The sequence below is a fragment of the Podarcis raffonei genome, chromosome 10 (genome assembly GCF_027172205.1).
Source record: "Podarcis raffonei isolate rPodRaf1 chromosome 10, rPodRaf1.pri, whole genome shotgun sequence".
NCBI lineage: Eukaryota > Metazoa > Chordata > Lepidosauria > Squamata > Lacertidae > Podarcis > Podarcis raffonei.
Genome location: NC_070611.1, coordinates 45,484,897 through 45,499,767, shown reverse-complemented (window position 1 = coordinate 45,499,767; position 14,871 = coordinate 45,484,897). Strand labels below are relative to the sequence as shown.

The following is a 14,871-nucleotide window of genomic DNA, read 5'->3' as shown; positions in this document are numbered from 1 at the left end:
TCTCGAGCAGTAACAGGTTGCATAGTGACTGGTGGGCGGGGTCTCTAACGCAGGGGGGGCATGACTTGAATATGTAACTGAGACGTAAAGGACCTCCGAGCGAACTTGAGGCTGCCAACCGTTCCATAGAAATAGGAAAGATGAGAGTATCGAATTCCATTGTCTGAACATGAATATTCCTGGTTCCTTTAGGCTCTCTCCCCCCCCAGGCGCACAGCCCACGGAAAACAATGAATAAGTATAGGATTCCACGTAGCGGCAAAGACAGGGGTTCATGTTCTTCCTCATTTATTTCGTATTACGATGTGTTGTTGTTGTTGCTTTTTAGAGTTGCTAATTGCCAAGTAGGCCGTTACATTTCATGTTGCATATTGGGAGGGCCCGCTTCGTCTGGGAGAGTGGTTTGTGGCCCTTCACTGCTTGCTATTCTTCCTTTCTTTACAAAAAAATATACCCCAGCTTTTCACCATCAGGTCTCCAAGCGGCTTAAGTCAAAGCAATATACAGCGGACAAAATTTAAAAACATAAACCTTCAGGATTATTGCAAGTTAGCGGATTTTAGAAGGCTTAGTTTTTCATTCAGAAAACTCTCATGCAAGACACCTTTCAAGCTACAGGAAGAGTAAGTTTTGCCCTTTCAGCTCAAATTCGGCGCTCAAGTTGCACTAGAAGCCTTGCACGCTGCAAGCGTTGCGTTTTAAAATGTTTTAAAACTTTTAGGCTGCAATCCGGTGCACACTTACCCGCGAGTAGGTCCCACTGAACTCAATAGGACTTAACTGTGGGTAGATAGGGATAGGATCCCGCTCCTAAGAGACATGTTGGAAAGGGCAGGACACTCGCCTTTGCTTGCTACTTTTGGTTTTGTGGGTGGTTCGCTGGTTCCCAGTCTCAGCTAAGCGAAACTCCCCGAAACAATCATTTTATTTTGAATGACTATATGCAATCTTAAGTAGGTGGGGGGGGGGGAGGAGAACAAGCTGTAAAGGAGCCCGAAGTTGAGAAGTCAGTGTGAATCTCTACTTTTTAAAGTCTATGGTGAGTATTGATCGCAGGGCTATGGCGGGCACGTTTGGGATAAGGCGCAGCCTGCTTTCCCCTCCCCATTGGACAACTGCGCTGTTAGGGGCGGGGGTTAGGCGTGACTGACAGATTCCGGGTTTAGTAAGGTGTCGGGGACGAAAAGAGGCGCTCGGGGAAATTCAGGTAACTGCAGTTTTCCCGCCTGCTGGTTGCTGCTGCGGTGCAGCCTTTCCACGTCTGAGGGGGGCGCCGCCCCCGAGCTGGTGCACTTAGTGGCCGTGGGTTGGGAACGGACTGCTTTGCGGGAGCTAAGGAAGCTCCTTATTTTCTGATTTCTGCCTACAGTAGGGCCCCAGGTCTTGTTCACACACACACGTGCATATTGACATGTGTTTGGGGATGCCAGACTTCCCTAAATTGCTGGATCCAGTAGGTGTCCGATTTTAATCAAGCCTCCTGAACTCCTGGATCCAGCAAGGGTTGAAATAGAAGGCAGGCCAGCTTCCTCATGAGGAAATTGCCTGGGCTGTTAAGAGAACAAAGGAAAGGTGATGAGCCATTAAGAAAGCGATGGAGAGGAGGCTCTGTGCCAGAGGCCAAATGGGTGGGGGCGCTTCCTCCAGCTCTCAGTGAGTTAGAAGGACAAAAGCCAGAGTTGGGAGGTGGCTGTGTTGTGACCTAGAGGAAAAAAAGGTTGCAGGAAAAGGAAGGGAGAAAGCCATTGCTGATGTCTGCTAGAAACCAAGGTTATAGTTATGGGAGAAACAATAACCTCTGGGGGTGTTAATGTAGTGAACCCCTCCATTGTAGGCTCTGGTTATATACAGTGGTACCTTGGTTCCCAAATGGCTTGGCTCCTGAACAAATCGGCTCCCGAATGTCGCAAACCCGGAAGTAAGTGTTCTGGTTTGTGAATGTTTTTTAGAAGCTGAATGACCATTTTGGCTGTCAGCATTATTTCTGGGGCCAATCAGAAGCTGCGCCTTGGTTTGCAAACGGTTTGGAAGTCAAACGTATTTCCAGAATGGATTGAGTTCGGGAACCAAGGTACCACTGTACATATGTGTAAATAAACCATCTATCATAAAGACACCACAATCTCCGCTGTGCCTCATTTCCAAAAGGAAACATTAACCCTGGGCATAGCATCTGAAACCACTGGGATCTCACTGCTTGGAGACTGGAGTGGTGTGCAACAATGTTTCTCCTGAGTCCCCCTCCCCGCAACTGTCATTGTATTTAACAATGTGAAGAGTCTAAAACTGCCTTAAAATAATAGTTGTGATTCTTCACACATGTCTGATTTATTTTCAATATGCCAGTTTCTTACCATGCTACTGTAAAGATTAATGTGCTGGTGAAATGAATACAACAGAGCTTACTTGAATTTTCTTCCTTTTCTCTCTCTATGGCAGACCACTTATTTACTGACAGGTAAGTGACTTTTTTCAAGCTTCAAATTACCTCCCTGCAGTAGTGCTGTATGTATTGTATTTTAACTGTAAATTTGACACAGATGTAATCATATTCCATTCGTAGCTCATTTTATTCCATGGGCTGTTGTTGAGAGAGCCATTGTGATACGAGATGGGGTTTGGGGATGCCAGACAGAGCCAAAGTGTTATGTGTGGGAGATACATGAACAGCCTTTTTTGTGTTTGCTGAAAAGCAGCTGTGTAAGACTGCCAGCTTGAAAAAAGCAACAACATTCCTCTTCTCCCACCTACTGTTTATCCTGTCAAAGTCATGATTTTAGGGGATGCCTGGAAGCACATGTAATATAGTATATCTACCTTCTTTGTTCATTCTCCTTAGCACAACGTGAAAGCCATGGCAGACTGGCTATCATACTACAAAAATGAGGAAGGTGAAGAAGAAGAGGAACAAAATGAAGATGTTGAAACAATTGGTAAGAATTGGTTCCCAACCTTTTTTGGCCGTTCCCCACCTAAGCATCTATAAAATCCTGATTCCCGCCCCTGTGAAATATAATTCTTATTATTTAAAAAGTGAATTCCTATTCCTGTGGAAGAAGCCTAAAAGGCCATTCACTGTTAATAACTCTTTCTCGAATTGCCCTCCTTAAAAATCAAATTGCCCCCCTGTGGGTGTGTATTGGGAACCACGGGTCTATAGGCTTATGTGGGCTAATTATTTATTATAGATGAGTTAAAGTTATTTTAGCTTGCAGCTAATCTAGCACATCAATACTGAAAATATCTGGGAACCAGTACAGCTGAGCCAGTAGTTTAACTAGCATTTGTATATGTGAAACACTTTGTGGCATACCGTACTTATAACATTTTGCTACTCTTGATTACCGGTGCAGGATGCTAAGAAACCTGGGCTGCTTTTGCTTTTTTAAGAAGGCAAGTGCTTAGCCTTTGTGGTACAGAGGTAGGTGAAAGCATGAGAGCACTGTCTGCAAAAGGCTGATGTCACTTTATGTGCTCTTAGAGTGGGCTGCTTTATGCAGTTTCTTGGTAAGACAAACACACTGACCACTGCAATACCAGTGAAAGGCATGATGAGTCGTGGTGCAGGCAGCCTATTGAGAAAAAGCGGTCGTCTCTTAGCCCATCATGGCTGTACAAATGCATACCCTTTCTTCTACTAAGACCAAGTTTAATTGTGCATAGTCTAAAGAATGTGTGAATTGTAATAAGGCAACATAGTGAAGTACAAGAATTGAGTAAAATGAGAATGATTTGCATACAGGGTTTGACATTTTTTTCTCCGTAGGAGAATATAAATATTCAGGTCGGGATACCTTGGTTTTCTTAGTGGATGCCTCAAAAGCCATGTTTGATTCCTATGATAATGGTGATTTGACTCCTTTTGATATGACAATCCAGGTAAGATGACCCTTCAGAAATTTAATATTACATATTGTATGTTTTGAAAGTTCCTTAAATGTGTTGTTTGTAGTATAACCTGATAGAACTAGCTTTCAGTTCTGTTTTATGTTTTGGCAGTTGCCATATTATTCCATTTTCCTTAGGATAATGAAAGGCATTTTATGCAGAGGGAACAAAGTAATGCTGACTTCTACTTTTCTGTTAAATTCTTTTCAGTTTATAGAAATTTAGATGAAAGTTGTGTTCTTAAAATTAAAAACCAAATATGGGAGCAGAGCAACATTCTCTGGAAATGGTTGTCTTCTGTCTTCATCTATGGGAGAGTTTAAACACTTGAAAAGCAGGCAATTGCATTGTCCCTGTGCTGTGCTACAATAAAAAATACATTCTTTAGTCTAAGCATAGTTCCTGAGTTCTGTGTGTTGTGGTACTGGGGCACTTTCCTGAGTGCTATTTGGCACAATTTTATGCAGTTTTGAAAACCCCTCTCCATTCCTGAGTTTGCAAAAGGAACACTTCTAGAAGCTGCTGATTCTCTCCTTTCCTGCTGCCTTTGCCAGCTTATTATACATTCTAAATGTTAGTTGCTGCTGTGTTCACCAAAACCCCCAACAATTCTGGTGGTAGTGGCAAAAGGGGGAAAATAAATAAAGTAGAACAGTTCTAGGGTGAGCAGATAGGATTCAAACTCTGCCCAGCCGAGTGCCCTGATGGAGGATGTAAACCCCCCACTCCCCATGAATCAGAATGATTATTTCAACAGTGCAGAGGGAATTATATCCCACCTTTTAGCCAATCTGCAGTGATCAGCTGAGGTGTGGACTATGAGTTTGAAAGTGTGGATGGCTACACCCACTACTGGTAAGCAGCTCTCTGGAGGGTTGTCTGTGGGTGAATGCAGCCCTCAGGCCCAAACAGTTTAGCCAGCCCTGCTTAAAAAATGGATGGACCTTGGTTCTGCAAAAATCAAAGTGTGAGACCAAAAAAATGAAAAGAAACGAAATCTTGCATGTATTGCTTCAGGAGTGAGGCCCACCTGTGTCCAGTTGCCTTGCTTCCATTTTAGGATTGCAGTCCAGCACAATTCTGAGAATACCAACAAGATAGAATGAAGCGGAAGGCCATTGCTCAGTGGTGGAACACATGCTTTGCATCTAAAAGGGCCACAGCTAAATTTATGGCACCTCCCGGAAGTGCTGGGAAAGACTGCTATGAAACTTTGGAGAGTCACTGCCAGTCAGTGTAGACATCACTGTGCTAGATGGGCCAATTCAGTGTTGAACATCTAGATTCTCTCATCTATAAATGTCCTGTGGAGTTAGGGGGGAAATGTCTTAAAGCACTGTGGCAGTCTTGGAAGTATTTCTAGATGTTTTAACACCATCTTTGATGTGTAAACGCTGTTTTCTTCAGTGGTCCTTTTCCTCTCTTTTCCCATCTCACTTGAACTTTTTTTTACCAGTGCATTAAGAATGTGTACACAAACAAGATCATCAGCCATGACCGAGACCTTCTTGGTGTTGTGTTTTATGGTACTGAGCAACATAAGAATTCTGTGGATTTTAAACACATTTATGTTCTTCAGGATTTGGACAATCCAGGTAAATATATAATAATATGAGGTGTAACTGTGAAGGAAGAATACAGGAATGAGACATGGTACTTTGAGTAGCAGAGGTGGCCCACTGTTTTATTCTGCACACTGCTTAGGGTTGATGCTTTTAAAATACTTAAATTCTGCCAGTGTTGCTGCTTTGTAAATACTTGCTAATAGTCAAAACTGGAGGAAGAGCTCCTCCCTATGGCTGTCTGCTCCCCCCCCCCCATTCACATATTTGTTTAAGATGCAATTTTCTAAACCAGTATCAACTCAAGTGGCTTTTGCACTTGGTGACAATCTACGGTTCTGTCCATTTCAGAGTTCAGTCTGTAGTGAAGTCATTGTGTTGTAGCAGCTTGCTCCATATTTAGTATGCCCCCATCAACCCATTTGTGGAATCTTTGACGTGTGTCACACGGCTTGACATGTAGCTTCAGACACTTGCAAGCTACAGTCGAAAATCCATTTCAGTAAGCTAATGTTAGAAGTCATAAAGAAACTAGCGTTAGGCTAATAGGCTAAGTGTAATGCAGCCATTAGTCAAACCAGAACAGTTCTGCAGTAACTCCTCCTTGCAAAGTGGAAATCCACATGCAATGGGACTTCTGGTTTCACTTCTCCCTCCAGCCCACTGTGCACCCCCAAAACCTGCTAGAGAGAGTTCCCCAATCATTTGTAGCAGATATCCATTCACACTTTGCTCAATTTCACCCATCGATTTTTGTGTTTGTTATGGCATTAGGTTCTGCAGGGAGCTGCATAGGAAATCTCATATCCCAGAAACTACAGCTTAGTCCAGTTTCAAAAAATGTATATAGTTTTAATGATTACAAAGTTTAACTCCAGATTTAATTAAAACCATCACCAACATTGGTAACCAAATGCGATTCAGTCATCCACTTACGTATTTTGTTGTTTCTTCCAAAATACTCAGAAAGTTTTTTGTGGATAAATTCTATCACCAAATGTTGAAGTTAGTTACTTCGTTCATCTCTGATGCTCCTCAGGCTTCACTTAGCCAAACTTGCAATTTCAGGCCTTTTCCAGTTTTGAGCCAAGTTTCATCAGCAACTAAGAAAAGGCAGTAGTCCTTGTTGCACACAGAGAACTGCTCTAATGAACACTTGATCTCTTTTCATAAGTTGAACGAGAAACATCATAGACAAACTACTGAAAGATCTGCAAATTCTGGCATATCATGGCTTAAATGAGTAGTGCTCTTTGTGTTTTGTAGGACAACACTGAACTGTCGTCATTCATTTTCTGTTCTTTTTTTAGGGGCAAAACGAGTGTTAGAGCTGGCCAAGTACACTGGAGAGCAAGGGAGAGCGCTCTTCCACAAATCCTTTGGCCATAGTGCTGACTACTCACTAGGTGAGGCATTCTGGGTTTGCTCAAATCTCTTCAGTGATGTCCGCCTCAAGATGAGCCACAAAAGGATCATGCTGTTCACCAATGAAGATAACCCTCACGGTCAAGACAGCGTGAATGCCAAATTTGCTAGGACCAAAGCTGCTGACCTCCGAGAGACAGGTCAGTACTTCAAACTAAAATGGTGCCGCCTCTTAGCGAACTAAACTGTTTGCAAAACTGGTTCCCAATGCTATTTGTTATAAGTAATCTTAGGGCACAATCATTTATTACATTTTTCTCCCACTTTTCTTTCAAGAAATTGATGGAGACATGTGTGGTTCTACCCCATCCTCCTGTATTCTTACAACTCTGTGAGTTAGGTTAATCTGACTCTAAGAGATAGTGACCAGGCCAAGGTCACCCACTTGAAAGCTTTATGGCATGAGTGGGTATTTGAACTTGCTTGTGCATTCAACTTCTTTTAAGCTGTTTAGCATAGTGCAGAACGTGATTGGTGGCTGAATTTGAAAGCAGGCTAATGGAGAACATTGGTGTTCATTAACCCTTACTAGTATGAACTCCATACTCTCTGCTTCATGCCACAGGTGCCAAGTATGCGGAGCTGTGAGGACCAAGGGCCTCCCAAATCAGAGGGGTGCTCCCCCTCCATATTTCTTTGGTGGTCAACATCATGTGCACACACCGCAGAGTACAATGATGTCACGTGCATGGCACACTGATGTCACGCAGCCAGGGCCCTCTCAATCAAGGCGGCACGCATGCTTCTTGTTCCTTCCCTGACCCCTGTGCTTCATTCTGGGGCTGTTTAAGCTCTTTTGCAAAATGAAAACCCTTAACATTCTAGGAAATTGGTAATCTATATTGCTCCAATTCTGTTTTGACTCCAGGTATCTACCTTGACTTAATGCACTTGAAGAAGCCTGGGGGGTTTGATATCTCCTTGTTCTACAGGGATATAATTAATACAGCAGAAGATGAGGACTTGGGAGTCCAGTTTGATGAGTCTGGAAAGCTAGAAGACCTCATGAAGAAAGTACGAGCAAAAGAGACCAGGAAGCGAGCTTTAGCCAGGTGTGTATTGAGAAAAAACTTAAATTCTCCTCCTCTTGTGGGGTAGTGGTCAAGAGAGATTTTGGAGAAAATACTTCCTCTCAATAAATGCCAGCCACTTAGCATTATGTACTTTAACATAAGTGTTAAGTTGTGGAAAGTTTCCTTTGTGTTGTTTTGGGATGAGAATCTTTTCATATGCTTTTATCTCTTTAAAGACAATACAGGATCTAGAAAGCTTCAATCTGCATTTGTTGATTCTTGGCAGGCTGAATTTGTATCTGGGAAAAGATGTGGCTCTTTCTGTTGGCATTTTCAACTTAGTGCAGAAAGCTTACAAGCAGCCCCCAGTGAGGCTTTACAGAGAAACCAATGAGCCAGTGAAAACAAAAACTCGAACCTTTAACCGACAGACGGGTAGTTTGCTTCTGCCAAGTGACACCAAGAGGGCTCAGGTAAGGTACTTTGATAATTATTTACTCAGTCTCCTCTCCCCCATTTTCCATTGGCAGAATTTGCAAGCCAATTTTTAAAAATGGAAGAAACAATCCAGACACATCATAGCACCTGTTGTGATTAGCAAGCCCTAACAACCTGACCCTGTGTTCCATTGTAACACATAAGGTCTCTTTAATATTTATATACCAAAGATTATATATGTACTGATTTTTCTTCCCTTTCCCCAACAGACTTCTGGGTTGGGCTACGAGTAGAGGAATAATTTTATAAATAATTATTTGCAAATAATTGGGCCCTGTTGTGTCAAACACTGGCAATTGCTTTAAGCATTTTCTCTAATTTTCCATTTTCTTCAAGCATAACTTTCTGTCTTTTGGCAGGTAGTTCTCACTAATTTCCAAGGTCTTTAAAGGACAGTCAACTAGTTTTTTGTTTTTTTTTAATGGAAGTAGCATGCAAATAAATGATCTCCACAAGGAATAAAGCTAACCCGGAAGCTGTACGCCGGCTCCCTTGGCCAATAAAGCGAGATGAGCGCCGCAGCCCCAGAGTCGGCCACGACTGGACCTAATGGTCAGGGGTCCCTTTACCTTTATATGTTGCAGATCAGGTGGCTAATGTTGCAAAAATGTTTTTGGCAAGCATTTAACAAAAGTGTGTTCATATGAATGGTTTTGCTGCATGACATGACCAGTTTTGTTTATATTGCGGTTCTAGTTCCAAGGACCTCAGAGGTCCTGTGCATCATGGACAATCTCTGGCTCTCCTCTTGAGCTTGGAACTGTGCAGAAGAACCAGGGATTGTCCCCAGACGGCTGCTTTTTAAAAGTGATCTAAGCCTGAGAATCAATTGGGACAATGTTGGGAGAATGTTGGGGAAGGGTCAAAATTCTGGCTGACTACCAAAGGCAGCCTAAATTTGTGGACCCCTGGAATAGCTATTCCCACCCTGAGGTGCAAAGAGAGGGAACCCACTGCAAGTGGGAGCTTTTGAAATAGGAGTGACTAACCTGTGGTCCTCCAGATGTTGTTTGAGTCCATCTCCCATCAGCCCCAGCCAACATGGCCAGGAGTTAGGGATGATGGGGGTTGTAGTAGTTCAGCAACACCTGGAGATCAAGAGGTTAGCCACCCCTGATTTACAATATGTGGATAAAAACAGGAGTAGCTGTCTGATAAAATTACTCTTAGCGAGTGAGACGAGAATAATTTCACCCAGAGGCTTACCATAGATCTTTTCGCTGACTTTTTACAGTGTAACTTCAGATTTGCTAGACTCTATAGGCATGATTATGTTTCCACTAACACTAGACCTATATTTTACATCACTTGGGCCCGAGGCTTGTTATTTTTCTAGCTACTTTTCTTCCCCCTGCTTCCTTTTTGTAGATCTATGGGAACCGTCAGATTGTGCTGGAGAAAGAGGAGACGGAAGAAGCAAAAAGGTTTGAGCCACAAGGCTTGTATCTGATTGGCTTCAAGCCCCTGGTAATGTTGAAACAACACCATCACATCAGGCCTGCCCAGTTCATCTATCCTGAAGAGTCTTTGATTAGTGGTAAGCATATTGTGGGAAGGATAGTCTGCTTTGTAACTTGACAGTGAAATTTCATTGTGCAGAGCAGGATTTCAAACATGAAGATAGGGGATGATGATATGAGGTCGACTTTTTGGACCCATACCAGTCAGGGCACAGAGCAGGATTGGCTTAGTGCATTGATTAGCATATTGATAAGGTTGCATTCCTTATCAATTCCAAACATTATATATATATATATGTTAAAATCACTCAGGATGAAACCTTGTGGCTGCACAGGTTAAATCCCATGGTGTAGGACAACAGTCATCTAACAGCAAGTAGCTTGGTCAACTCCCAACATCCACCCTGGAGGGTGGATAAGAAATCAAATACATTATATTGATTTGATTTGTTGCCCTTCACCACAAGGTCCCAGGGTGGGTTACAGCGATTTAAAAGTACAATATTAAAATGATTTCAAAACAAAAACCATTAAAATAATAGGGTGGGGAAAGAGGTGTGTCTTCAGCATGCAATGGAAACTACGTAATGAAGGCGCCAGGTACGCCTCTGTTGAGGAAATTTCAAAACTTAAAGAGGTTGCCATGGAGATTGCCCTCTCTCGGGCTTCTGCCCGCCCACCCCAACTAAACTTTTGAGCTGCTGATTATTGCTACCATTTAGAAAAGAAGCACATTTACAAAAAAACAGAAACTATACCTGTCTGTCCCAAAACCATGGTAACCAACCACACACAGAGAGATATAGTTGCATATAGTCCTCTGCAGAAGCTTGATGTAGTTATTTCAGATGTGTTTTGAGCCACCAGAGTTGTTTCATTAAAGTAACAAGCATGGATTTTTGCTTTTAGGAAGCACCACACTCTTTAATGCCCTGCTGACAAAGTGTCTGGAGAAAGGGGTGATGGCTGTATGCAGGTACACACCCCGTCGGAACACTCCTCCTCGGTTTATAGCCCTGGTTCCTCAGGAAGAAGAGTTGGATGAGCAGAATGTGCAGGTGGCCCCCTCAGGTAACTGGAGTTGCTGGCATTTCTGTCTTACAGATGGCTAGTGTGGTGTTGTTCTGCCACTGTCAAAAGTTTTTTCTGCCATCTAATTTAAGGAGTGACGGTTTATATTTTTATGAGCAGCATGGAGTGGCTATAGATTTATCCCCCATCTTGTATAATATTAGCATTACTTTTTATGCACTGGTGTCTTATATAGTTTCCTGTGTATGGTTTGGATTACTTTGGCTGCTTCTGACGAATTCATTAAGGGTATCTCATCTCCTACAGTTAGGTAATCAATAACACACAAGATAATTTTGGGGTTCATTTCAATATCCCACTATTTAATTGCATCAGGTTAGTTCCTCCAGACTTAACAAAACTGGACCCAGAGATGCCTTAGTGAGAATATTTCTGCTTTTGTAAGGTAATCCAAATACCACCAATTTCTACGCTCAGTGCACAGAGTCCTGCCTGCCACCTAATACCACCCTATTCTGGAAGTTACTCTTAACTCTCAAGAACAGATTTTTGGGCCAGGCAAAGATCCTAGTCAGCCTCCAGTCTTTCCTTTCCCCAAACTCCTTCAAAGTCTCCATGTTTTGTGTGTGGGATCTTGGCTCTGCCTGTTTCACCTTGCAAACTTCCATGAGCTATATCTTAGAAGCTGTTGAGATCTTCTTCCTAGCCTATGTGATGTTTCTCAGAACAGGAATTTCTATCTTCTAGCTGAGATGATGGCATATCTATCATGAGATACTGTTATTTGTGGACTAGTTTTAGAGCAAAACCAGAATGCAGACCAGAAATGTTTATCAATAACGGTAGAAAAAAATTCCTCAATTGCTTGTGGGGTGAAATACATTTTACTCTTTGGTTAAGTAGTATATCATAATATTTTTCCTGGCTTATTGCTCTCACTATGGGTATTTAAAGATGTCTTATTCTGAGTTGTTTCTAATAAAATAAATTAAGACATGCTGTAGCTTTTTTCTGGTCTGCCTCTGTTAATATCTTTTGTACATTATGTCCCTATTCTGACAAATTATTCTGTTGACTTCAAAACGTTCCCATTCACTGACACTCAAAACAACTAGTTCACAACTGGTAGTTTTAGTTAGTAATCAAGCATTCACATGTTGATTTCAATCTAAGTGGCAACCCTAACGATAATGTGACTTCAGATCTGTAGATCATTTGTTAGAAATATGAGCATTTGGGAACATTTTTGAGTATCTCATTTCTTTCATGTATATATTCGTTCCTTCTATTTAGGGTTTCATCTAATTTTCCTACCTTATGCGGACGACAAACGGAAAGTTGACTTTACAGAGAAGCTCCAAGCTAATCAAGAACAAGTAAGCAAAATGAGGGAAATAGTCCACAAGCTTCGGTTCAAGTACAGGTGAGTAGAGATGGGAGGAAGGCAGGATCAATGCCCATGTGCAAACAGTTCTTGGACAACCCAGTGGCACTGTCGCTCATTGATACTTTAACCCGGGATTTCAACAGGAGTGAGAGCTTTGAGAATCCGGTTTTACAGCAGCACTATATGAACCTGGAGGCCTTGGCCCTGGACTTACTGGAACCTGAAAAAGCTGAAGATCTGACAGGTAAGACTAATTTAGTGGGTGTAGTTTGACATTTTCCCCGTTGCAGTCCTTGGAATTTCCCACAAGCAACGAACTGTTTAATCCAATGGTATGTTTGCACATCATACAAAAAATTGCAGGTTTTAGACTAAAGTGAGTTGCAGCTGAAGCAAATGTGGGTAACCTGTGGCTCACATGAGACCCTGGGGAGCCCTGTTCATTTTGTCACCACTGCCTGACAGATTAACCATCAACTGTATTGTGAGGGAAAGAGAGGTGTTCCCGTCCTGCAGGTGTGTGGCATCTTTGGTCCTCCAGAAATGGCTGAGCCACAACTTCCATCATCCAACTTCCATTGCCCATGCTCTCTGGAGCTGATGGAAGTTGCGCGTCAGCAACACCTGGAGGCCAAAGGTTCCCCCCACCTTCTGTGCTGATGAACAACACATGGATATAGCAATTATGACTGCATTGGGATTGCTGTGAAGGGGAGGGTAACCGGCTCTCCCCAACACTCCCCATGCAGCCAAGATACTGGCTCATGCTGCTGTTAGCCCAAAGCAGTATTGGGACAGGATGCATTTCGGATCATTGGGATGGGTAGGGAGAGAGGTTGAAACCTCTGCTCTCCAGTAATCCCAATGCAGCCAAGTTTGCTGTCAAGCTCTGAGGGAATCTGGAGCGCTGGGGAGGTTGAAATGCATGGGCATGTGAGAGAGGGGTGGGTGGGTGGGTGGGGAGAGATGTCAATGTGTGTCAGCTGTAGTAGTAGTAGTAGTAATAATAATAATAGTGAGTGGGGAAAGTTGTGGGCCTGTGTGTGTCGGGGAAAGAATTGGTGAATGCGAGAATATGTTTGAATGAGTGTATAAATGTGAGAGGTGGGTGGACGTTAGCTCTGGCACCAGCCACTGCCTCAATTCACCCTGGGGGGGTAAAGACTACATAAGAACCACAATGTGCCTTTCATGTCATAAACTGATAGCAAAAATTCAATTTTGAATCTTATTTTTGACTGCATGAAATAATCAGGATCTCATAAAAAAGGGCCTTAGCCCTCCTGTTTTCTTGAGGTTTTAGAAACAATGGAGCTCAGTTGGTAGAGCATGAGACTCTTAATCTCAGGGCCATGGGTTTGAGCCCCACATTGAGTGAAAGATTCTTGCATTGCAGGGAGTTGGACTAGATGATCCTTGTGGGACCCTTACAACTCTATTCTGTGATCTATGGTTCCTCCTTTATCAGTGTAAGCACCATTTTTGCTAACAGACCTGATTATTAGTTCATGAAGACTGAAGCAAAAATTAAGGAGCTCTTCAGTCTTTCCAGTATATTCTAGCTTTTTGCTTCCCCATTTCATTGTGGCTCACTTTTGTCTTAGATACGCCATTTTCCAAATTAAAATGGTTTTATAATTTGTATTTATTTCAGTTGTGGTTTTGAACGATCTACCTTAAAGCTCAGTGTTTTGTATGTTTCCTCTGTAGAACCATTATTTCTGTATATTTGAATATTTTTGCTGTTTTGAGGTGTGGTATGCAGACATTTTCTCCCTATTCTCCAGTGCCCAAGGTTGAGGAGATGGATTGCAGACTGGGTAATCTTGCAGAAGAGTTCAAACAACTAGTTTACCCACCAGGCTATGATCCGGATGGGAAAACCACAAAACGTAAACAAGGTAAGATTGCAACAGAACCCAAAGAGAGAGGTAGCTACATCCTCCAAGTTCATTTTCTGCTCACACCAGATTGTGGTTGGATTATCATGGGCTAGTGTACTTTTGCAGGATATTTTGTAATAGCTGTATAAGATATACTTTATTTATAACAAGGTATTGGAAACACACAATTAATCCAAAAAATCTCTTTCCAGCAGGGGATGGTACCATGCCACTAGAAAAGAAAGCAAAGATTGAAATCTCTGAAGAAGACCTGAGGAATCATGTTCAAAAAGGCACTTTGGGTAAACTGACTGTGCCAGTTTTAAAGGAAGTGTGCAGGAATTACAAGCTGACAGCAGGAACAAAGAAGCAAGAACTCTTAGATGCTGTGACTGAATACTTCAGTAGGCACTGAGAGTTCTATGCTCAGTCTCCTCCCTAAGATTTTGACAAGGAAAAGGGGTGCAGCATCTTTGTAGCCATAGATCAAAGGGAGCAGGGATTTATTTTTTCTTGAGAGGTTAAGACTATGTAATAATGAGGATTTATTAATGGGAAAATGCTTCATTCTCCCCACCTGAACTAGGCTTAATGAAAACGTGTCTTAATAAATGAGCTTGTTATGTATATCTGTCCCTGCTTTTCTTCTTGTTTCTTTTGCTGTTTCATAAACATATAGTGAGCACAGAGTTGCTTGCATTCATGCAGAACTTGATGCTGCAG

The 14,871-nt window shown here is 42.3% G+C and overlaps 1 protein-coding gene across 4 annotated transcripts; it reads left to right on the top strand.

Annotated features, from left to right (window-relative positions):
* The first annotated feature begins 1,093 nt into the window (after positions 1–1,093).
* Positions 1,094–14,775, top strand: XRCC6 (X-ray repair cross complementing 6). 4 transcript variants are annotated; one of them, XM_053406737.1, is made up of 14 exons: positions 1,094–1,207; positions 2,440–2,458; positions 2,840–2,933; positions 3,767–3,879; positions 5,345–5,483; positions 6,761–7,015; positions 7,744–7,927; positions 8,175–8,361; positions 9,755–9,923; positions 10,756–10,917; positions 12,172–12,301; positions 12,409–12,509; positions 14,053–14,166; positions 14,364–14,775. In XM_053406737.1, the coding sequence occupies exons 3-14, from the start codon at positions 2,855–2,857 to the stop codon at positions 14,561–14,563; spliced, it is 1,833 nt and encodes a 610-aa protein (XP_053262712.1). In that variant the 5' UTR covers positions 1,094–1,207; positions 2,440–2,458; positions 2,840–2,854; the 3' UTR covers positions 14,564–14,775. The 4 variants fall into 4 exon arrangements, with proteins under 4 accessions (XP_053262712.1, XP_053262709.1, XP_053262711.1 ...); XM_053406734.1 differs by having other exon boundaries at positions 1,097–1,207; positions 14,361–14,775; XM_053406735.1 differs by lacking the exon at positions 1,094–1,207 and adding an exon at positions 1,219–1,302 and having other exon boundaries at positions 14,361–14,775.
* The last annotated feature ends 96 nt before the right edge of the window (positions 14,776–14,871 follow it).